This window comes from Hyalella azteca, unplaced genomic scaffold (assembly GCF_000764305.2).
Source record: "Hyalella azteca isolate HAZT.00-mixed unplaced genomic scaffold, Hazt_2.0.2 contig17300, whole genome shotgun sequence".
NCBI classification, from domain to species: Eukaryota; Metazoa; Arthropoda; class Malacostraca; order Amphipoda; family Hyalellidae; genus Hyalella; species Hyalella azteca.
In genome coordinates this window covers 1-25,806 of record NW_025947088.1, presented here as the reverse complement: position 1 = coordinate 25,806, position 25,806 = coordinate 1, and the positions used below count along the sequence as shown (strand labels likewise).

General features: G+C 36.4%; 1 protein-coding gene across 1 annotated transcript; it reads left to right on the top strand.

The window, feature by feature from the left end:
- Positions 1-2,812: 2,812 nt before the first annotated feature.
- Positions 2,813-24,491, top strand: LOC108669424 (nephrin; the record flags this gene model as incomplete). Its single annotated transcript, XM_047885205.1, has 7 exons — positions 2,813-2,964; positions 7,782-7,933; positions 9,587-9,728; positions 10,808-10,938; positions 14,583-14,742; positions 18,936-19,098; positions 24,355-24,491. Coding segments are annotated over exons 2-7 (817 nt in total), but the record flags the coding sequence as incomplete, so codon positions are not given.
- Positions 24,492-25,806: the final 1,315 nt, after the last annotated feature.

Here is a 25,806-nt window from a genome sequence, read left to right as displayed (position 1 = left end):
AGGACCCCACTCGTCAATTTGTAGCAGTGAAAGGCTGCTCGCGCGTGACTCCGTAATAAATTGAAGACCAACATCACAGCGCGATATCTCGGGTCCGAGTCAACCATTGATGTCACACAAATGGCAGACAATTGCCGGCAATTGCCCGTGGCTGGGTTCATTATTGCTAAGATTACGATTCATTTGATCACCAACACAGACTCGGACTCGACCAGTGAACTTCATCTATTAGCAAGATGCTGAGTAAGCAAGCACCCAGGCGTTTTATAGTCTTGGGTTTCTCGAACATTTCTGACCGGTAATAATAATGAGAAGAATACGGCCTAAATCCTGTAAATTTCAGACTTATTAAAATGTTAATAGTAGCACGCTTTAATTTTGAACTCGAACTTAATTTCTGATTATTGATGGAAGTCAAAGCTTTTCAATAATAATTCTGTGAAACTTGCTACTGAAAATATATATTTTGACGACTTTGTTTTAATGAACAAAAGTGTTAAAAAAATGCTACGTATTGAGTGAGCATAATTAGTGTATTAAACGTTTGAAATTATCCAAAAACGGTCTTTGAGTCTCTGCTTCATGCTAATTAAACGACCCTAAGTAGGAAACGTTATCGTGATAGTGTGTGCTCTGATTATCTTGTAACTGTCGAATGCACGTGGCTGGAAAAACAACGAAATTAACTGTACACCAAACGTAAAAATTAACATGTAAGAGAAAATTAAGTTCATGCCACACTGCAGTTAGCCTTCCATTTTGAACCTGCGTTAATTGCTTCATAATTTGTTGAAATTCCTTCCTGTCGCTGACTGTATTCGTTGCCAACAACGGCAATTTCAATGCTACTATAATTAGGTCTGTGAGCCCGTCTGCAAACAGTACCACCACGTAAACAGTTCCAAATTAACACAGGAAATGAGATTCGTTTGCTCTCGCTACGGCAGTTGCCTTGAAAGTACACGTATAGGCACAGCTCCTTAAAGTGCATTAAAAATTGATTTAGTTTTTGACTGCTTTTCAATATTATGTATGGCCGTCACGCTTTTTAAATGAATGTCTATGTCCTGCGTTTTTCCGGCGCCGATGACAAATATTGAGCTTTTTTCGTGATATGATGTCTAGAGTTGAATGTGATATTTCATCCATAGTCACCGTTTAAGGTTCTTTTATTATTTTGATTATAAATGCAGCGAATTTCTAATTATTGCTATGATTTATTCACCATTTTTCGTCAAAGGTGATGTAAAGGAATATCTTCGATGAAAATTGAACGATTGAACGATGTTCGTACTTATTTTAATTTTCATTTTTTTTTAATGGAGCCTATACAAGTGACGCTTATTATTCCAATTTAAATTAAAAATACATCCAATTTCCAATTACATCCAATTTAAAAATTTCCAATTTATGAATCAATGATGCAATTAATCCAATGTTTAATTGCATTCCGCTGTCAAATCAAAACTTCCAAAGAGTTTTTGTAGCTATCAATTTCTTTCACCCGACGTTTTGATTGTTATCCTGGGAGTTCGAGCATTACCTATATTAAGGTACGTCTATTGCATTGCGAAGCTACTCAAATCATCAATTTTTGATGGATGCTTGATTAAAACTTCCCTCATGAGTCAGAGCTGCGAACAATATTATTGTTCGCTGAAATTCACATGCAGTATTTGAAGAGTTCGTATGATCAAAGAAAATTTCCAGTAGGTTGAATCCCATTCAACAGTTTATGATTCGTTCATTTAATTCAATCTAAAATGAAGTAAAATGACTTTTAAGATATCTTTCTATTAACCTAGCCACATAATTCGTCTGGGACTAATTTCCACTTTCGTGACCCAAGTTAGAGACTCGTATTGCCAAATTGTTTGCATTATTTCTCTACAAATCTTGCTCATTCCATTCTCTTGAGGGCAGACTGAGCTTTGGTAGGTAGTTACGTCAGCGACGATGTAGCAGCATACACATTTCTATTTTATTTTACATGCTTCCACCGTCACTGGTCTTCCTACGTACGCGAGTCGCGGCTTAAAGGGAATGGCGTCGCATATAACAACTTCATCACCGGCGATGAATTTGACGTGTTCGGCAATCTGAGTAATATTTTCCTCTTAATTACACAACAGCAACAGGTAATGCAGCGTCACGCTTACACTCACCACGAAAGATGAGTGTGTTGGTCTTGAAGCTCGAATTAATTGGCTGAAAGTACTTACACTGATAACAAGTTTTCCTAATTTTTACAGAACCGCGAAGCCGTCGGTTACTCTGGCGACGAAAAAAAGGGTCATGGGCAGTGAATTAACCTTTTGATTTTGCGAAACTTTTTGTAATTTTTCAATAATTCACATGAATTTCTCTCTTTTTGGTTTTTGGTTACGTGCAGGGCAGCCGACACCACGGCGGTGTGGCTTCAAGAGGACAGCTTCGTGGACAGTTACTCAGGCCTTTTGCTAAACTTGCTTCAATTTTTCAGTAATCAAAATCACCTTCTTTTATTTCGACTGCAGGTCATCCGACGCCGCGCGTGTTGTGGCTACAAGGGGACAGCGTCGTGGACAGTAACTCGGGTCTTATGTGAAACTTGCTTCAATTTTTCACCAATCAAAATCACGTTCTTTGTTTTGACCACAGGTCATCCGACGCCGCGCGTGTTGTGGCTGCAAGGGGACAGCTTCGTGGACAGTAACTCAGGCCTTTGTAAAACTTATTTAAATTTTTCACCAATCAAAATCACCTTCTTCATTTCGGCTGCAGGTCATCCGACGCCGCGGGTGTTGTGGCTACAAGGGGACAGCGTCGTGGACAGCAACTACAGCATCGCCGACGACGGCGAAGCCTTCAACGCCCTCGACGTGCCGGCGTCACGGACGGACCTGACGACGCCCTTTGTGTGCCGCGCCTCTAACAACGACCTCGCCAAGCCCGAGGACGCGCACTACACGCGTAACGTTTCCAGTACGTCTTACATATTCTCTCAGGATCATTACTGTCGTTAAATCTCCGCTTGGTATCCCGCAAGTTTTTAGTACGTTTTTAGCGCATTTTTCTCATTTATGGGAAAAATGCACTATTGTGCTCGCATGTCCGTCTGTCTGTCTGTCCGTCCGTCCATGACTTCAAGTTTTCGTCGACGAGAAAATGCGCTCTCTGCCACTCACTGCAGTGAGCACTGAGTTATATTTTTTATTTATTTCCTCACATAAGCCTTTTTATTTTTTATTAATTTCCCATTTACCCCACATTTTTATTGGTTATCATATTTCCATACATACTGATTGAATTTTACATAACTTTTCTACGTTTTATTAGTTTTTGTACTCATTTTATCACATTTTGCAGTTGTCTGTCCATGTGCTACTAAAGAAAGGCCTAAGAAACTTAAATAATGCCTGTCGACCCTGCACTCTAGAATCTAGATTGACGCTTAAAATTAAGAAAAGATTCTGCTTTCCGCAAACTCCTCCTGGGATTAACATACACATTGGATTAATTAACCTGCTGAGTACTCTGCAATACTGGGTAAACCTTGGTTAACTTTAACATATTACATATTATTACAAGCAGCCTCATGAACAGCGCTGGGCTATGTGTTGAAGAACCAATAATATAATTAATAATTAAACCAATATTTAATATAATTAAACCTATAACGAGCGTGAAAATATGCCCAATTAGGGTGCTGATGGCTCACTGATCAAATTAATTATCTGTCCAATTAAAAAATTTGCCGTACTCTCTTCCTAATGTTTAAAAACAGATATAAGAACTCTAACGAGCTGTAGGACGGACGGCAATTGTAACGTTCGTAGAACTCAAATATAAATAATGTTACAGCCATACTATTTTTCCTCCTTTAGTGAAGAAATCAAAGTTTGAACGTTTCAAAAACTTCTATTAACATAGTTATGTATAAAATGTTGGAAATCAGCTAGCAAAACCCAATTTTTTTTATTATTTTTAAGCAGTCTAAAAAAATAACTCCGCCTATCCAAATAGATTCACGTAATAGGGCAACCAAGATAAAAAAAATTAATGTATAGTATCTAACTGTACATGCAAATAAATTAGAAAATTGCAGAAGTTCTTATCAAATAAGCACTAATATTCGCAATGTGTTAAACACTCAATAAAACCGATTTTAGATTTCAATGAGTAACTCATGGAATGCCTTACTGAAGCGGCCTACATTTGCTTTCTTTGATGTCTCATTTTCCAACTTTTTGAATGCAATAGTAGAAATGTCAATCTTGCGCAATACCCGCAGCTTTCAAATTATCAGCGCAAATGCCTTTGCGGACGTCGAGGAAATGCACTTATTTCATCATTTGTGTGAAATTCATGTAGCAACTTGATGCAAGAATTGCTTATAAAATAATTTCGAAGATCTTTTTGGTTCAGGATTTTATTTATTTGGGTAAAAAATTTCTTAGGAATCTTCACTGCTGCCCACTGCACTCTTTACTATTTATTATGATATTCATAATCTCGCGATCTTTTCTGAGTCTTTTACATCCTGATTGGGCGATCGCACCGTTGTCAATTTGATGACAAAATGATCAATCAAAATGACAAAATGATCAAAAACTTTCATTGGTGATTTTACGCATTGCTTCATCATTCCAAAAACAGAGTGATCGCAGACACTTCCTGAGTTAAAAGGTCAATAAAAAAACGTCTTAATCTATCATTACAATATAAATTTTATTGAAAAAGACAGTATCTGAATTTTTCATCACTTTGTTTTAAAGATGACATCGGACAAATGAAGGCCCCTATATTGTCAATGCACTCAGTCGGTATAGTTGGCCATGGCTTGGCATATGTTGTTCTTCAAATGAGGTAGATTCTTGGACAGTCATTGTAAACAATTGATTTACGATATCAGTTATAGTAAATCAATTGTTCGAGCGCATGCTGCTCACTTGTTCAATGCAAAGTGGTCACTGACTATAGACGTTACACAAAACTTTATGACCTCCAACTCTTCATGACCACAAAATACTCTTTGCCATTTTTTCTACAACATCTGGCTACTTGACGCGAAACACATAACAGGAAGTTTTTGTGAATCACCCTGTATTATGTGGTGGGATAAAACTTAAATTGGAAGTACTACAAATTTTGGCAGGGCTGTTCCTCACCTCATGTGAATACCCTATCACGGCTGCCAAATATTTTTGTCTTTTGATTTCGCCGCTATCGACAGTCCCGTACACACAGAAACCGAGGTTATTTCGTATGCGCAGCCTGTTGCCCCAGCAGCGTGCAAAGGACATCCAAATCCTCACAACCCTGCCACCTTCATATTTAAGTTAATGAAGAACGTGTTTCACGTCCTAATAGGTTACAGTGAGGTATTCTGTACGCATGCAAATCACTGCTGTGTTATAATATAAATTTATAAATTCGCGGCACCGTTTAGTGATTCGAAATTTAATGCTACGAAATTCCTAACAAGAAATAAAATGTATTCGCGACAGGGTATGTCGGAGCTCAGACGTACAGGTTTCCTCATCTTAATGCTGGCTAATTATTTTGTTCTGAATATTCGTTTTGGCAATAAAAAGCTATATCTTCTGTGATGTCAGCTCAAAATCAATTTACTGATGTGAATAGAGTTAAAGTAATTCTAATATTATACCGGGATGAAAACATAAAAAACAATATTGGGGCCTAAAAATTCCCATAATTCGAAAGGAGTTATGGACTTGGCGCTAAATTCTACGATCGGGATTTTTTAAATCCCCTTTTAAGTTATTATAAATTAAAATAAAGCGAGAATTTAGGATGAGCATATGAATGTATTCATCCTAATACGATGAATATAATCGGAGTTTGTGCATGTTTGTAAATCATTAGTGGTCGCATATGGTTCAATACATTGTGCAAACTTCATTGCCGCTTTTGAATGTGCATTTCTGGATAATTTTGTCGGAATGGCAGACCCCTCGACGCTATTTACGAGTTAAAAGCAAATATTAGATTCACAAATAAGTATAATGTACCTTCAAAAAATAAATTAAATAACTTTTAACAACTTCGCATGTGGCATTATTCTAACAATTCGTGCGCTTTTATCAGATTTAAGAATACATTTTCATGAATTGCCATCATATAGAAATAGGTCTCTGCGAGCTAATGAAAAATGCAAAGCAATGCACATGAGAAAATTACTGAAATTATACACGTTCAATAATTTATATAAATGAATTATCGTACCTCATACAACAAAATATATATTTTTATCCCTTGCTGGAAATAAATTCACTTTTATCTCAGGCCATAATTTAGGTTCCCAAATATTTCATTTTAAAAATGTCTAATTTCCATGATGTACCAAGCGTGAAAATTGCTATATGAATAAATTATTTTGAGCGTGTCACCGATTACTGCGAGTGAAGACTAATGCTAACTCTGAAATATACTTCCATTTAATCTGAAGTTCCATTTAATCTGAATAATACTCTAATTTCTTGTCTCTAGGCTGTACGAATAACCAGACTAATTTCATTAAATTGCCTGCCAGGAATGTTGCCCTGATTTACTTGAGGCTCAGAATACGGTACGGAATTATACGGTGAAAGCGTCAGCGTGAACGACTTCTGGTATAATTACCCCGTAGATCTTCGAAGCCGCAATGACTAATATAATTTACGGGCGATCGTCTAGTACCTATGAATGTCTAGCTGGATTCAATATGCAGCACGTTGATATTAATTTTTATCGCCTATTGTTCAATTTGTTCATGCACATGGAGTATTCTTTACTTGCTGCTCAGTTAAGTAATAAAAGGAAAGCTCTTCTTTTAAAACATGTTAGACATTTTCAAGTGCATGACAATTTAAATGTTTATGCTACGCTCTGTAAACAATTTGTTTAATTTAATCCAGGATATTATCCACCCCCACGTGTTCATCAAAAATGAAGTCACGCGCTTTCAACCCGGTTAATCGTTGAAAAAATACCATTCGGATAATTTATTTGATTCAGATTGTTTTAAAAAGATTGTATTTACATCTAATACGAGGAATATTTTCCAACAATAAACCAATGCCCTCACTGCCAACAGGTTGATCTCTGCGCCTGAGGCTCTATAAGAAAAGTTTAGTTTTCTAGCGTAGTAATGTATTATCTCCGCCTGCCGCTGGATAACTTCATTTGAATAATGTAACGAGTTCTCTTACTCGCTATGCCTTGATTTTTCCGCAGCTTAGATTTCACTTTCAAAGGATTGCTTGTAACCCGAAACTGTACCTTCGAAGAAGTTATTTTCATTCACGAATAAGAACTAAACTTATATCTTAAATTCTCAGAGGACGGTTCTATCACGTGCAAAAAGTTGAAATTTTTTAACGGGATTTTGTCGTCACGTGAAATGTATATTGTTTTGTTGAAATAGAAACGCGTAGGATTTCGGATGTAGGAAGCGAAATTAGATTTTAATGAATATTTTCTAGAATTTCTTTTCTATACAAAAGGTAAGCCTACATGCAATCAATAATATGAGTAGTTTATACCTGTTACTTGCGTCAAATTTAAAAAAGACGTCAAGTGACCATACCGCCAATTTACATATTTTATTCAGTTCAACGATCGTATTTACATCTAACACGATGATCATTTTTCAACAATAAACAAATGCCCGCACTGCCAACAGGTTGAACTCAGCGCCTGGAAGTTCTATAATAAAAGTTAATCAAAAAATCAAAAGCACCTGTTATTTAATGGATTAATTACTTAGAATTTCCAACGAATCTTTTGTTTTTCTCCAGCGGGACCTCTGGCAGTGGAGATTCTGCCTTCAGAAGAGCCGCTGTCAGAAGGCCGCATCACGAAGCTCATGTGCTCAGTCGTGGGCAGTAACCCACCGCCTGTGGTCACCTGGTACCAAAATGGCGGCTCCAAGATGCCTCTCACTGCCAAGGTCCATTAAATATAATTCATTTTAAGTTCTTATGCATTTAATTTTCGTTTACTCAAAATACATTCTAAACAGTCGTAATCAAATTGGGAAAGCAACAGTTTTTAAACATCATGCAAAAGCATACTTCACGTAATACAGGAATGATGAACTGATACTAGTAATGTCTGCCAAAACAATATTTTTGTGCGTTTGGGCTATAATTCCTTCATTAAAAATATATTATGTACATGACAAAAATTGAAAATAAATACATTAAAAAAATTAAATACACTGCAAAAAAATTACATTAAATACAAAAATACATTAAATACGCAATACACAACCTCGTGCTGTTCCCATATGACTAGCCGAGTTACCCTCGTTAGTAACTAACCCCACGGGGACACAGGAAGAGACTGTGTGAGGCCTCGCGTCATCAATATGCATTGCTACCGTCGACCGCCAAAGGTGAACTCGCCTTCGAATCCTAAATTGGTTATTCAGATTTCGTGTGCCTAAAAAGATCAGCGTGAGAGCTGACTAAGGCTTGTTTTTCAGCCATGAAGGACGGATTTCATAATATGGGTGATTATTCACTGTGATTCAGCGCTCCACAGACTTTTTGTCGATCTTGGAAATTGTTTGCGATGTCTAATTATGTAGCGGCCGTGGATCAGTTTAGTTAATATCTTTAAGTCATCTCTAGGCGTTGATCAGAAATTTATTGACTTTAGTTCAACTGAAAAGATTTTAAATCAAATATAACTAAACGATTTTTTTGACGATCTTAATCGTTCATGCCACATTTAACTCATTACAATCGATCGAGTTTTGCCTGAACCTTCTGCTTTTGAGACCTTATGTGTTCACAATTTAATAACTTTTCCATTTTATAAAAATTATTTGACTGTTTGTCAATTTTTCATGAACTTTTATATTGTCGTGAAATTGTATTATTCTATATAGTATTATTCTATTATAAGATATTGTTTCTGAATGACAACATGCAATATTTTAGGAAGCCCAAGAGCCTTCAGTTCAACAGCCATGCAATTTGAGTTTTATAGCGTTCGCAACGAGTCGTTTTGTTGAAAGTTTCGGTGTTAATGTCGAAACTTTTTTACGGTGTCCAAACTTGACGCTTGGAGAGAAATCTTGGGAATCTCAGGCCAAATAAATGCGAGTGTTCATCGTTTTCTGCATTGATATTTAGTTTATTACTTCAGGAGCGTTTTACTCTTGAACTTCATTTCATTCAAAGTAAGTTAGTAAATTATCATATTACTGATTTATCTTCAAAATTCTGGTCGTGATAATTCTTCCCTTTGGGCATGGTGCACTTCGCTAATAAGGAGATTAGTGAACGCAATCTCTTTTAACTTTGATGCTACATGCGCTGTAGTTTTCCAACGTTACTGATATATTTAAGGTAAGTACGTTGCACTTCACTTGAAGGCATGTTTGCGTAACTTTCAGCGAACGAAGACCTAAATATACAGCGCTGAATAATTACACTGTACGTGAACCGATGCAATAACAGCCCATAAAATTAATAGAATCTATGCTACTAAATACTTAAATTTCAACATACAATTTTTATTTTTTCATGACATATTTTCCTTTTTCATGATGATTTTTCTTCGTTTTTCATGATGTATCCGTCATAACGTGCAGGTTGTTGAGCGGGAAAACTTGACGCGCTCCATCCTGACCCTGAACGTGAGCCGCAGCGACCACGGCCGAGAGTTGCGGTGCAACGCGCGCAACCCGCAACTGCCGGACGCGGTGGAGGCCGCCATCAAGCTCGACGTTTCCTGTGAGTTGCCTTCGCCCCGGAACACTCGAGCAATTGTCGCTTTCCGACTTTCAGGGCAAAATATTTATTCATTTTAAAGTTATATACATTTATAAAAATTTTGGCGCTTTGAATTTTTTTTCGCATTTAATGCATTGCTGTTGTTTCTAAATTGTTGTAATTTATTGTTTTGGCTTTCATGATAGTTGTGGCTCTCTGAATTTTTTTTATTTAATGCATTGCTGTTGTTTCTAAATTGTTGTAATATATTGTTTTGACTTACTGAATAGCTTGAAACAAAAATTTTGTCCTCGAAAAAATCATTGCGTGAGAGACATAAGTAGTCTGTCAAAATCATGTTTATGTCAGTGATGGACAAACCTTTAATGAACGAGTGAAGTAAAATAATTTTGAGTCGAGTTAATGCTCGATATAAATTTATTGCTGCCATAAATATGCCATATTCTCTAAAATTTGCTAAGTGCTGTCTCGAAATTGCTGAAGTCGTTACACTTCATGTAAGGAAACAAAAGAGTCACATATTGCTCCCGCGTCTGACCAATCCGTATATAGATGAGACGTATTAGAAACAGTTGTAATCAAAAGTTTCACTATGCATAGCATAGAAATTAGTAGAATAACATTAAAAAAGTATTAGCAAGAAGGAGTAGGTTCCTGAAGCAAAAATGAAACAAATTACCACGCGTTGTAGCTTGAAATCAAAGTTTTATTCATAAAATAATTCATGTTAGGGTTCCAAAGAGATTAGATTTCCGAAGAGATTATTCGAACAAAGTCGAACCATTGCTCAGATGACTCGAAATTATACGTACGCAATAAATTCTCCTCAATGAAGATTTTTAGATTTTATTCCTTGTATATATTGGATTTAAACAGTATACTCTAAAGTTGTAGGATGAATAAGATTTTTTTATCGTGAATTTTATGCGGAGTATCTGATGGTGTCTAACCGTCCCGTAACCCTTGCCTCGGCAGCCATTAAATAACGTTACTTCCACTTCATGTTTTACAACGAACATCCAATGCGCTATCGAGTTAAAATTTTTTGTATCTGACGAAAAAAACTGATTCAATTTCAGACGCTCCAGAAGTGGAACTCAGCTTGGGCAGGAGTCTGGACCCGAAAAACTTACGAGAGGGAGTCGATGTTTTCTTCGTATGTTCTGTGAACGCCAACCCTCCACCCTACAAAGTTACCTGGTATCACGAGGTAAGATTATTAAATTAATCAATTGAGTCTTTTAGACTAACTCTTAACTTAAAATTACATTCTGGGAGATGGAGTAGAATTCCTCGGATTTTCCCAACTGGAATATTCTACGCCGCGATAAAACGTTTAATATTTTTTATAAATTTTTTTAGTCCAAACTGTTATATATTCCTTAATTTTTACATTGGACTTTTGAAGTTTTGATTTTAAATTTTAAATAGCGAGTTTACAATAGAATTCCTCTATTGCTTGCATCGGCGCCTGAAAGCTACATATAATTACTATTAATTTTTTAAACATTAATTTTGTATGAGTTAATACATTCACTTCTAGCATGATCATTCCGCATCTCAATGTACGAGTGATTTTCACATTTTAATGAATTTTGAAATAGATTCAACATTTGAGTTACCTCGAGTTTGTGTGCTCAATTTTGGTGCCAGATGTTTTATCGCAATAGTTAAAGTGTCATGCAGCAATTAAATGCAAATCATACATGTTTTATTTACGTTTGTCGCCTAATTAGCGTGTCATTAATATCTTCAAACTACGATTTGCGTCATCACAGGTCTCATCTTCCTTTTCGTGTTGAAATAAATTTCAGAAATTTCGTTTATAAATCGTTAGATGCTCGCGTGTCGTAAAATTTCGACGACTCTTAAAATTCATTCGCACGCCAGCGAGATTTGCTTCTTTGCTATGACACGTGTTGATTCCACTGGATGTAAAACAAAATCTTTGTCAATGGTGTTTCTTTAAATATTAGTCTATGATGAGCATGTTTTTGCAGAAATTGTCACTAAAAACGTTGTCGCATTTTATTTAGTTTAAAACATTTATTCTACATAGATTTGTGCGTTTCATAAAAATATTCTCAGGTTTTCTGTCGTTTTCGTTATAATCTGGCGGTTTTAACAGCTGTGGATGTTTAAATCTTCATCATTTGTAAAAAATCTCCTTTTCGAAATTTGATTGAATTTTCAAATTAAAAAAAGTTGAAAATCTACGCATTTTTATGCTTAATTCTCGAATATCTGTCTATCCGGAAGATATATACTAAGAAAATTCTCTCTGTTTTCCTCAAGTACTGAATGTTAGTGAAGTATTTATAACCAAATTTCGAATTCTCTCAAGCACTAATACTGTAACTCCATAGTAGACTCTCTTTGAAAAAATATTTCTACGCATTTAAAAGAATTCCTTTCCAAACCGCAACTAAACCTGAACCTTCTCATGAATTATTTCAGAGAGAATCTAACCGAAAATTGTCTCAACTTGTTGGAGAAAATTTTCAACTCGAAATCATATTTTTCTTAGTAATAGACGCTAGATATTTTTATTTGTACTAGAGCAGGCAGAACTTTATTTAGCAGGTATCCCTCAGCTGTATCATCTCAACTAGAAGTCGTATGAAACTTTTGCTCACTACGATACATATCTTATAGCTATACTAACTTCAAAGACGAATTTTTCATCAAGACTCGTCTATTTCCCTTTGACGTTTCGTCTGCAGAAAAATTTAGCTGAAGTTGAGTCGAAGTAAAAATGTTTCTCTCGAATATAGTCGGTCAATTTATTTTCTATTGTCTGCAAACTAAACGAAAGCTCAAACAACTTGCAATTCAGGTGATCTTCTTCAGTGGCCGAGTCTTATTTACGAGGTGACAGTTTTCAGTTTATATTTTATAATTAATTTAAATAAAATATAAGTAAGATGCTTATACAAATCAAGTTCAGACACATTGCTTCTCTGCTAGAATAATTTCTGTTTCATCCAAATCCTTCCGCTTATTTCCATGTCGTAACGTACACTATATGTTGATATTGAAACATTTATTACCATTGAACTGTACCTGTTGAACCTCAAAACTTATTTCCATTTGTGAAATAAATATTATTTCCTGCTAGATTCGTGAGGTCAGTCAATCTGTTTTGTATAATAACCATGCGCACAAAGAAAATATATATTTTTTAGCGCATTTTCTAATTTATGGAAAAAATTCACTATTGTGCTCGCCATATCCATCTGTCCGTCCGTCTGTCTGTCCGTCCGTGACTTCACGTTTTCGTCGACGAGAAAATGCGCTCTCTGTCACTCACTACAGTGAGTACTGAGTTATATTTTTTTAAATTAATATCACTTTCAAATCGGTCCGATTTATTTGTTTTTCTTTTTTAAACATTATTTCATTTATGATTGTACCCGAGTATATTCGTTCCGGAAGATTTGCGTCTCATCATCTCATTGCACACGAAGTTCTTGTAGCTCGTCGCTGCAGTGCTCACTGTAGGTGCCACGTGAGCTCTAAAGCTACAGTGATGAACGACACCCCAGTCAGATCTGGCACGCCTCGCGCCGTCACATTTATGATAAACGAGCTCCCTTTCTTCTCCTTTTTGGCTGCCTCACCAATCATCCCAAAGAAGTAACTGCGTGTCCGTTTTTTGGGCAATTTCAAAGTGGTTAGAATATGTTTTAGTTTCTGTATTTATTACAGAATCCGTCACTACAAACCATCGAAGCTTCCTATCATTAGCTTTCTGATTAACCGCGTATAACGTAGATGATGCAATGTTTTCGTTTCTGTGTTTATTGAAGAAATCGTTGCTACAAACCATCGAAGCTTCTTATCATTAGCTTTCTGATTAACCGCGTTGATGAAGCAATTGCGTGATCAGTCAGTGATGATATCAAATAAATAGTTACGGCTTCTCGTCTTTTGATTTCTTCTCCACCATCGTAAAGAAAGCCACCGACTGCCACTGCCGCTCTGAGTTACACGCCAATGAAATTATCTCTTCCGTTATCAAGTTTCACTTTCTTCGTAGTATGGTATCTTATAAATTTACTTTATAAAAATATATAAATCCCCAGCTTTTGGAGTCAGCTCTTTGTGACTGCATTGATTTTCTTTTGGGGCTTGTGGTTTAATGAGAAAATTTCCCACACGTACTTTCAATTTTTTTCCATTAGATAGTGAAAAAATCATTCCAATATCACTATTTATGCTGTTCATTCATGTGGTGCTGCATGTTGTCGCAGGACACGGCGCTGTCGCAGGACAAGGAGGGGGGCGTGCTGGTGTCCGAGTTTTCTACCTGTACTTTTCATTTTATTCCATTAGATAGTGAAAAATCATTCCAATATCACTATTTGTGCTGTTCATTCATGTGGTGCTGCATGTTGTCGCAGGACACTCCGCTGTCGCAGGACAAGGAGGGGGGCGTGCTGGTGTCCGAGTTTTCCAGCTGTTTTCATTTTTTTCCATTAGATGGTGAAAAAAATCATTCTAATATCCCTATTTATGCTGTTCATTCATGTGGTGCTGCGTGGTGTCGCAGGACACGGCGCTGTCGCAGGACAAGGAGGGGGGAGTGCTGGTATTCGAGTTTCCCCCTGTTTTTTTTTTTTTTCATTTTATTCCACAAGATATTAAAAAAAAACATTCCAATATCACTATTTATGCTGCTCATTAATGTGATGCTGCATGTTGTCACAGGACACGGCGCTGTCGCAGGACAAGGTAGGGGGCGTGCTGGTTTTTCAGCTGCATTTCTTACTTTTATTTCATTAGATAGTGAAAAAATCATTCCAATATCACTATTTACGCTGTTCATTCATGTGATGCTGCATGTTGTCGCAGGACACGGCGCTGTCGCAGGACAAGGAGGGCGGTGTGTTGGTGTCCGAGACGACGTTGGTGCTGCAGCAAGTGTCCCGCGCTGCTGCCGGCAGCTACACGTGCCGAGCCAGCAACGTCGAGGGCGACACCAGCAGCACTCCTGTGCATGTCTCTATCAGATGTAAGCATTCCTTCTCACTTAATATTTTTTTGTATCATTAGTCTTTTTTAAATTGCAAGTTTACCGGGAATTTAAAATTAAAGAAAACGCCGAGTTATATATTACCACTTAATATTTTTTGTAGCATTAGTCTTGTTAAAATGAAAGTTTGACGGGAATTTATAATTAAAGAAAACGCCGAGTTATATATTATCACTTAATATTTTTTGTAGTCTTGATAAATTGCAAGTTTACCGGGAATTTAAAATAAAAAAAAAACGCCGAGTTATATATTATCACTTAAAATTTTTGTATCATTAGTCTTGTTAAATCGCAAGTTTAAAGGGAATTTAAAATTAAAGAAAAGGCCGAGTTAAATATCATCACTTAATATTTTTTGTGTCATTAGTCTTCTTAAATTGCAAGTTTGCCGTTAATTTATAATTAAAGAATACGCCAAGGTAAATATCACCACTTAATATTTTTGTATCATTCGTCTTCTAAACTGCAATTTTACCAAAAATTTAAAACTAAAAAATGACGAGTTAAATATTATCACTTAATATATTTTTGTATCATTAGTCTTTTTAAATTGCAAGTTTGACAGGAATTTATGACTAAAGTAAACGCCGTATTAAATATTATTGGATTGGAAGAAATGTTGAATTTAATGACCGTTTTCTGTGATAATAAATTCTTGGTTCACAGCAAGTTATAATACGCATGAGATGCCATAATTCTGAATTATAGTTTATTGAGTTTAATGAGTGTTAATTTTGTGATTTATCCTTCTTAGAGAGTAACAAGTAACAAGTATTTAGGGCTTGAGCACGTTTTTAGAAGGCAATATTTTCCTTGTGATGTGAGGTAGCCGTGCATGTGGGCAGGATTGCTAGGTCTTGGAATGTTTCGTCTTTGGGTTAGATTAGTTTGGTTTTCGAGGATTATTCAGGTTTATCAAATAAAAAGCTATGTCCTAATTTCAAGCCCATGAACAATTGAACATTATTGGGAGAAATTTACGATGTTCGTCTCTCCAAGGCGTAATTTACGCACTTTATTATCTAAGAACGGCTGTGGATTTCTAAATATGTTTCCGTAAACACTTTGCACAAAAGATTACGTGGGCTAAATTTTGAGGCTATGCGACAAAATTAGATAATAATCTATATTGCACTTATTTTCTAATTTTCAGCTATTTAGATTTAAACCTTGCTTTATGAAAATTTTAGATGGGTACTAATAAATAGTTAAAACCCGTCACTGTGCAATTACCGAAATACAAAGAGTTTGCATTCCATTTCTGGTGTTCTACCAACGGTATTGGAATGCAGGTAGCCTGAAGATAGGTTCGCCATAGAATTATCACACTTCCCTGACCTGCGGCTGTACCCAGTGAAAATTTACAGACACGGCAGCTTCTGATTTGGATTACCAGAAGCTGGGGCGACTCTAAATTTTGTTAGGGTACTCGCGATCTCATTACCGCGAGACGCTCTAGAGGCGGCGCCTGCAAATCGTCCCAATTATTCGGAGTCAGCTTGCAGCACGAGCGTGGGCCAAACTTCGCGTCTCGAGCTTATTTCGAGATGTTTGCCACTAAATTTATCCGTGGATTCTTTCGCCAATAGTTTGACGTCGGGGTGAAATTGTTTGCATACTTTGTAAGCGAGCACTAATGAAAAAACTTGCTTAGAAATATCTGGAAGTCTAGAACTTATTTGCGTCGAGTTTTGCCGTACTGCTTGCTATACAAGTTGCATGCCTGCAAGTCGCTGTGATTGCATCCTGGTGTTGCACAAATTTAGAAGCTAATGTAAAATATATAAAATATGACCCGTGAACCATAAAATATTCAAAGTCAATATAATTTAAAGGAAATGATACTCGTATGAAAAATATAAATTCGGTTTTTCGTTCGACGACGGTAGATTCGAGAAGCATGATTGAATTGAATTCATCGGAAAAGGGGAAGAAATGGGCAAAAATATAACAAAAATGAGTTTAAATTCACATATAAATCTGAAGTTTCGCTGTATTTGAATATTGCTAAACGAGCCACCGTTAGAACTTATATTCAAGTCTCTCTCACAGAATTCCTCGCGGGTTGGATGTGTTACATCGACATCGCTGACTCATGTTTTAAAAAATTGCGCCCCTAGCCGCCAGGGCGTGAAATTTCGCAGTGACCCAACTCGTGCGGTCGACAGACTCGCGGAACTGGGGAGCGACGCGAAATATTTGTGATACTGTAACTGTTATCTCTCAGATTGTTTACAGAGAAACATTAAAGAAATTTCATTCTAAGTTTATATTATTCGCTGGAATACATAGCTAGTGCATGGGTCTCTATGTACAGGAGTAATTCCAATGGAAGATGTGAACACGAGAAGCAAGTTTTATCAACAAGTAATTGTTTGCATCAATAGCGCAACACCTAAAGCCTTTTTCAAAGTCCTCGTGCTCAATTAATTTTATTAATAATTTATGTTCCTCAGTTCACAATTCTTGCAGACTGATATACAGGCTTCGTTTGCAAATCCAGCAATTATAGTTCTAGCAGTAATTGTCAATTTAAAGCTCAACTGAGCAGAAGAACATAGTGGTTTAGAAATTGACATTCACCAATTATACATTATTAGTCAAGAAGTACAATTTCTAACTTGCACGATGATATGAACATAATGAAGTTAGAATGAAAAAAGTATCTATAATTCATATTAGATGCGTACTTTAATCAGAATAGTGACTCAGTAGTCTTTTTGGTGACAAGATACAAATTATGAATGATTATGCGCAAGGTTTAAGAAAAAATTATCATATAGGAGAGCCTGGGAATGATGTTATGGCATGGATAAGGCTGCTTCATTTTGCAGCGCAGGCAACTTCGGTGCGCAAAGATAAACTTGTTACCGGTCACATTTCTGTTGGTTCTGAACATCGCAATTGGAAATTTGTGTGTCATTTACTGTCTTTGAGTTGCGTTCTGAACATCGCAATTGGAAATTTGTGTCTCATTTACTGTCTTTGAGTTGCGACAAATCTCATTACGCTAATATTCTCGAATTCTCGAGTTTTCATTGTGACGTCGGTAAGTCTATCTGAAATGTAGTCGGATGCTAAACTTATTGGAGTACATATCTTGTATCGAATTACCAACACAAATATTTACCTGGAAGAGATAAATTTTGCGCAGGATTCTGTATTTGACGAAAGAATTTTTTAAGGTAACGCACCTAAACCTGCGTGCAAAAGAGGTTAACATGCAATATCATATTGCGGCATGGTTTCCCGAGCCTGGAAATTTCAAATTTTAAAGAAGTGAAATTTAATTTTTTTTAAAATTATGGTGCCATCTTTTCACTTGTTTCGAATTCAATTTAGCTGGCATTTATTTTCAAATATTCTTCTTATCAAGCGAAAAATTTATAATTGGGTAAATTTCATGGATAATATACGAACAGAGTTTTCCACCCCTACGTATATTTTTGAAGTGCGACCAACTCTGGAATATACAAGTCCCTCAACTTATGCACATGCAATTATAACACATAATTAGTGTAATACTAATATATATGTGGTATATGCACGCTTCTTCCAATTTTTCTGAAAAAATTTCTGTGTTCGCTCTTTTTCTATTTAAATATTTAGACAGACAATTTATCCAAGGGATCCACGTGTGGCTTCTAGCACACTCGTTTATAACTGTGCCCGCACTGACGCCCGTGGTCCGAATTTTATACTCGCCCCCTTGCAGAGTATAACTTATCAGAGTACAAACTTACAAATCCTACATTGTATCTTCCCGTACGATCGCATCTACGAGTACATGGGGGTAGTAAAAAAATTCTGTACATTCCCATTCAATGGAAGAAAAGTAAGTTGCCGGTACCTATTTTCGTTATGATATTTATTTGTTTTATGCGTGGATTCGTTGCTTTTTAGTCGTTTTTTGAAGAAAATTCAATTGTTATAAAAATCTACACGAGGCACATTAATAACTATTGAGAATAAATGCGTGTATATGCAGAGTAAGGCATGTTCTGAGTGTCTCCAGATCGTGTTGCAACAGCGTCCGCAAAAAATATACCCAGCATATTCTAATCATCCGAGAAAAAAAAACCTGGAAAATTATCCGAAAAAGGTTTTTGTAGAGAAAAATTAATCATTCATTCATCCATTGCAATAATAATTCTTTTTCCATGTTCCGTTAGACGCGCCGATGTGCGCAGTGGCGCCCTCCCTGCGAGGCGTGGGGTTGAAGGAGACCGTCAACATCAGCTGCCGGGTCGACGCAGACCCGCCCGATGTCACCTTCTACTGGACCTTCAACAACTCCGTCAGGAGGGAACAAACTGAGATCCTCAAACCTCACAGGTTAACTATTATTTCATAAATGGGAGGCTGATTTCTGCGAATTAAAATTAGCTCAATTTACTCAATGTATAATATTTAATAAATTGGAGGCTGCTTTCTGCAAATTACAATTAGCTAAATACATGATGATTAATTGCGTTTACGTATGAAATGAAAATTCACTCAATTCACAGGTTAATTATTATTTCATAACTGAGAGGCTGATTTTTGCGAATTAAAATTAGCTCAATGTATGATAATTAATTACGTTTACGGTACGCATGAAATGCAAATTCACTTAATGCATCTTTTTTAGGACAATGATTATGCCACGTGCTGTTCAATTTGTGTGCAACTACGAATAGTCTTTTAGACCTGTTTTTATTTTTCTTGATATATTCGTCTATTTTGAAAACGTTTACAGATACACCTGCCACGATTTTCTCTGTTCTGCTTTGGGATATATCGTCAAAACTTATTTATAAAATCAACCATCCCAGTGGTAATCTTGCATGCTGGTGTTGATTTAAAGGTGGATTCGTTACTATAGGATGACAACGCCCCCTTCTGAGCAATTAATTGTACAATTAATTGTGAGTTGAAAGTTGCCTTGCGTATATTTTTTCACGACGGCGCACCGTTAGCTCATACGGGGGCGTTATCTAGAACGCATGCGTAAGTAAATGATTCTATGTTAAGTAAACATTAACACGAAAAATAAATTTAATTTGTTCGCCAAACCTTTCCTCATTATAAATCTTCTGCCTTAAATAACAAATATAAATTGTTATTTAGAGAACGTAGAGTTAGAAACATTAGTTTCAATAAAATGTGATGACTAGAACTGCTAAGATGATAGATGATATACCTCTAACCAATGTTACCATTCCCCGAAAATTTGTACAACAGTTATGACTAATATCTCACCAAACTGCCAGAGCAGAAAATATAGCAATTAATATTTTTATTTTTTCGTTCTGTAATCAACAGTAATGATTTATATCTCACCAAACTGTCAGAGCAGAAAGGAAAGCAGTGAGTATTTTGATTTTTTTATTATGTAAATTAATGCTTAGTCTTCGTGCGAAACGCACGTGACAATGAATTCATCTAGGATTTCCAAGCGCTACTATAAATGTTTATCGGCGACGCAAGATCATCCCGTATGTCATACTTCCCACGGTTACGATGGAAATTTCACACCGGGAACGCGCTGGTCCCCGTTGTGTGGCAAAACAATCTACGGGAGCGACGATGGACTTATTTGTTCGTTCGAAATCTCCGAACGGATTGTCAGGGTCAGAAAACTTGGCACAATTGGAGAACCTCTCAGATTGGAAGCTCTGGCAGCAGTATTACGTTCAAAAATACACCAATTTGTAAATCAATCGTACTCAGAGACTAGGTACAAGTTTAAAAAATATAACTCAGTAATCACTGCAGTGAGTGACAGAGAGCGCATTTTCTCGTCGACGAAAACTTAAAGTCACGGACAGACAGACGGACAGACGAACATGGAGAGCACAATAGTGCATTTTTTCCATAAATGAGAAAATGCGCTAAAAATCTGCATTTGTTTCACAATTTTTTTCATGATTCCTAAATGGATATTTAATGAGGGCGTTGTAAAAATATCCCGAGTTCAAGAGGGCACGATTTCAAGCTAGGTTCTGAATTACTGACTTAAATGATAATAAAATGTCTATATGATCAAAAGGCGTCTAAGAATTGGGTAGTTTAACACGTCGAGGGCGATACAACCCATAGGGTTGCCAGATGGCCTAAAAACGGGCAAGTCTGTGGACAAAAAATGGCCTATATGTCAATATTTACCAGTAAATTCGTAGGTTCCGGTGCAAAAATTAGATTTTCCTTTTGTTCATACTTTTTAAAATTTAATAAGGAAGTATCATAATCATAAATTTTTGTCGGTCAAAGCAATTGAAAAAAAAACTAAATAGCGGAATTTGTCCGGAAATGAAGACCCTGTAACCCACCGGCAGGTCGAGCCGCACTCAACGTGTTAAAATACACTTCATCGTTGAATGATAAAAAACTCATCGATCGTCTTGAGCAGATTAAAGACATTTATGCTACAATTCAAACAAATGACTGCGAGGATTCGGAATTCCTAGAAGTCAACATCTACCAGTAAATTTGTAGGTTCCGGTGCAAAAATTAGATTTTCCTTTTGTTCTAACTGTTTAAATTTTAATAAGGAAGTATCATCATCGTAAATCATAACATAAATCTAAGCAATTAAAAAAAATAAATAGCGGAATTTGTCCGGAAAAAAGACCCTGTGACTCACCGGTAGGTCGTGACGCACTTAACGTGTTAAAATACGCTTCATCGTTGAATGATAAAAAACCCATCGATCGTCTTGAGCTGAATAAAGACATTTATGCTACAATTTAAACAAATTACTGCGAGGATTCGAAATAATGGCCATTGAAACGCCCTTTAAATTTAGCTAAAAATGGTTATTTCATTTTTTTATATATGCGTGCTGCGAACTATTAAACGTTTCTTGCCATAGAATCAAGGCTTTCATCGGTCGGATCTTGACACGAGTCATCTTTTTTTCTACGTTTGGGCAATAAAGTTCGCTCAAGAAGTTCTAATTATTCGGGCTGGTTTATGACCAGTCCGAATAACCTCCTACCCGAACGCTAGACTTCGCTCATCACAGCGTGGTGTATAAGAAACGAGCTTCTGTCGTGAATGGTAGCCGTGATTGCACTTGTGAAGTTAGTAATTGTAATTAAAGCCTCGTTGTCAGAGTCCATTCACACCGGAGAGTCACGAAGGGCTACGTGCGTGCAAAATTGTATCGTGTTATCGCGTGGTTCACTGCACGTGGCCGCTGCGGTATTCGCCTGTCCAGACCGTATTGATCCGCAATATGGGCCCGTTATACGAGTATAAACTCTGGTGAATATCTTAAATTTGTATTTTATATAAGTTATTTGGTAACGAGATTTATATTACATGAGGAGTATGGGTATCACAATGCATCTTACCCATCATAACTACTAATTACTACTTCAGTTAGGCGCGCATTTTTTTACATCTGTCCGGTGTCCACACTCCACATCACCATCATTCCTGACGTCTATGACACCATTATTGTCACTACCTCAGCTGGGCGCACAGTCCAACACATCTGTTCACATCACCACTTTTCTAGAGGCAGCAAAAGCCGTTAATTAATGCTCATTGTGGACTCTTCCATCGCTATTGTGGTCACAGATGTGACCACGGCTTAAGGCCAAGTCTGATGGCTGCTCCGTCATCCAAATTAGTTTAGCCATCTCAATGTTTTCGCTTGATGTCGCTCTCATTAGCTCTGCCAGCCTGAGAGAAGGGCTTCACGTTTCCCAATAACCTGGTAGCCTCGCATTGCAAATGACTGCATTCATTAATAAAAGGTCGTGCGGAGAATAAAGCTTCTGTATAGTGCTTTTATTTTTGGTGTCCCGCGAAATGCGTCTTATTGCTATTTTAACGGGAAATTTCGTTATCTTCAAAGTAAGAAAAAATAAAGAAAAATCAACCATGATATATTATATTTTATACCATTTGATGATTGAAATACGGTAAACCTGCTCCATCTAACAGTAGCTTTTATAACGATGAGAGCGCGAGAGAAGTAAGACTATAGTAAACAACATGTGTAACTATTTGTTGAACTGTGGTGAACACAATGATTTTTAACTCATAAAAGCTGTCGTTATAGATGACTTGAAATTTTCACACAAAATTATCTCTGATGCAATTGAATATATTTTTAATGGATTGATTTCCTCCTTGTCATGGCGATCGACTCCTTAATGCCTCTTACATTTATGAAAATTTTCAAGATAATATTTCATAATTCTTTAGTTTTGAAAAATCCAAACGTTTCGAGCGCATATAATTCAAATGAAAAGAAGAGTGTTTTAATATTTCTACGGGATCTTAGAAGGCTGCCTGCGGTCAACTAGCAAGCCCTACTGCATTATTCATGCTTGGGTCGCCAAGAAAAGACGAAGCTTGCAGTTTGCTCGTCCTGGAGTGCACGCTTGGGGAACGTCACTGGGAGAGTCATTCAATTACGCGCTTGACGTTAACATCGCCAAGTCCTGATCATTCCTTAAGTATAATATGATGGAGCGCAAGGCAAAACTGCCCACAGACAAACAATAGACATGACTGCCTTCCTACTGATCATTCCTTAAGTATAATATGACGGAGCGCAAGATAAAACTGTCCTGANCCTGCGCTGCTCGTTTGATATTAATTTAAATAATGCTTGAATACACTTAGATTTGACTGCTAAAATAAAATAAACCAAGATTTTTGTCATGCTTGATTCATTGTTTTGCAACAACGATGCTGCAAAAGTAACAACAGCGTGTATATTCATTGACATATATCTCATAAATACGCAAAAGTTTTATTTATGTATGAGACTCCTATAGTTCTCAACTTAATTTAGTTTACAAATAAACAAAAAACTGTTACTTCCTGAAAAGAAATGTTTCTCTTGCAGAATAACTTCAATGATAATTTATTCTAATTCCATGTTTGAAAAATTGAGTTAAGACGCTTACTGTCATACCATTCGGACCACAAACGCTCGTTTCGTTTGGTTTTTCAATGACGTTCCACAGACCAAAAAATTGTGGAGTTTTTGCATCGCGGGTGCCTGGAGATAAAGTCTCCGCTTTGAGGGAAGGCCCGAAAATTTAGAGGCAGTAAAACTTCGAATTATCTGACGCCTCATTAAACGCAAGGGCGCTCAAGTTTCTGCTAAATTTCTTAGTGCAAATCATTAGCGTCTCTGATATCACCAGGGTGTTAGTCGTCCAGGGACCTAAGAGAGCAACGCTTCTCTACACTCCAACTTTTTTCTCCTCATCGATGAGACTAACACCATCCGGGAACTTAACAAATTCCGAAAATATTTCACACGTTTGTGCAGTTATCGTGATGTGCAAGAATCAATCGCGTATAAATAATTTGCATTAGTAGCCGTGCTGATTTTTCTATTATTATCAATAATCGGTTTGCTTATCTGAAGGCTTAGCCAGCAGTTAACAAAGACCTCGAATCCAGCAATGGGTTTTACATGAGTCTCCTAAGTCTGCAATACAAATTATAAAACCATAATTAATCAATACTACACATATTAACACATCGGTTAAATATCAATTATTAAATGTTAATTATATTAGAAAGATGCTTGTACATATATCGGCTGAAAAATGAGCAAGTTCCATTTTTTCTCGGCAGATACACAAGCAAGAAACTGGAAAGTGTGTTCGCGTACAGTCCCGAGTCTGACCGCGACTACGGGACGCTTTTGTGCTATGCGGCTAACTCCGTTGGCAAGCAAGAGGTGCCTTGTTCCTTCACCGTTATTTCTGCAGGTATGTTCTCTGACATTCCAAGCTGAATATTACGTATGATAATTACTTGCTTCGGTTGGAGCTCTGTTGGTGAGTCGGAGCGGCTGTGTTTGTTGCTGTTATTGCCGTAGGGCAATTGTCGAAAATTACTTGGCAAATCTGGTGCCACGTAACAGTACATGTTTTATTTATTGGCATGCATTTATCGCACATATATGTGTTTTATTTATTTATTTATTGCAGAGCTACGTGCATGTGGCTCTTGCTATCTTATTTGCTTCTTGTTCGCCATATTATTATATTATTATTTTGTTATATCTTAATTATGTGGCTATGCCTATAAAAAGTTTAGAAGACATTTGCTAGTCAAATTCTTGATAGTTTTGTAGACAGTATTACTACGTGTAGTTTTTTTTATTCAGATTACCTATTATTCAGATTATATCAATAGAGTCGAAATCAGTTTAATTATTTAATCAAATTAAATTGCCATAATAACAGACAAATGTTCGACGACATTGCCGTTGTGTATTTTTCAAACATTCCATAAGCTTTTGTTGCAAAAAATTTGCCGAAACTATGTTCTGTTGAGTACAGGTATTTTCAAGAAATATTTTCCACGCTAGTTTTTTTCCCGTGCAACAACCTCAAGTTTAGAGAAGACCAACTTTCTTTTAGTAAGTCGCTTATGCTTCAGTTTCTTTGAGACTTAATAAAATCTATAGGCATCATTCAACTACGCGTTCTTCATACGTATATGCACGGTTTTGTTCTCAGAAACGTGGAGAAATTTTAATCGAAAGGCTTAGTTACTCCCAAAGTATATTTTTCTAAATTAAAAATTATCTGGAATCAATGTTAACGTACCCAGTTGAATTCATTAACATTTTAAATTTTCATATTAATAAAGCGTTTCTTCATGTTATATTTTGTCCTGTACGTTAAAGAGTTTTATACATTTAATTTTATTGGTGTTTTGGCTGTAACCACTTTTTCTTTATTCATTATTATACAACATTCATCTTACATTTTTCGTAATTTTTATATATTCGAATTAGTTTAATTACAGTAAGAAACAATTCAGGAGTTGAAAGATATTCCAAGGTCAAAAGAATTGTCTCGAATTTCTGAATTTTCTTGAATTGAAGAATTTCCTGGTCTGTAGCACTGAATATCATACAGTATCGGAAGCACATTCTTTTTCGAAATAGACGTCTAAAACAAACTACTATTAACCAGAATAAAAAAATTTAGCCTTGAAAGCAGGTTTACATGCAAATTGGCGTGTAATTTTTTATCTCAGACAGCGTTTGATCAGTTTTTAAATGGTAACATG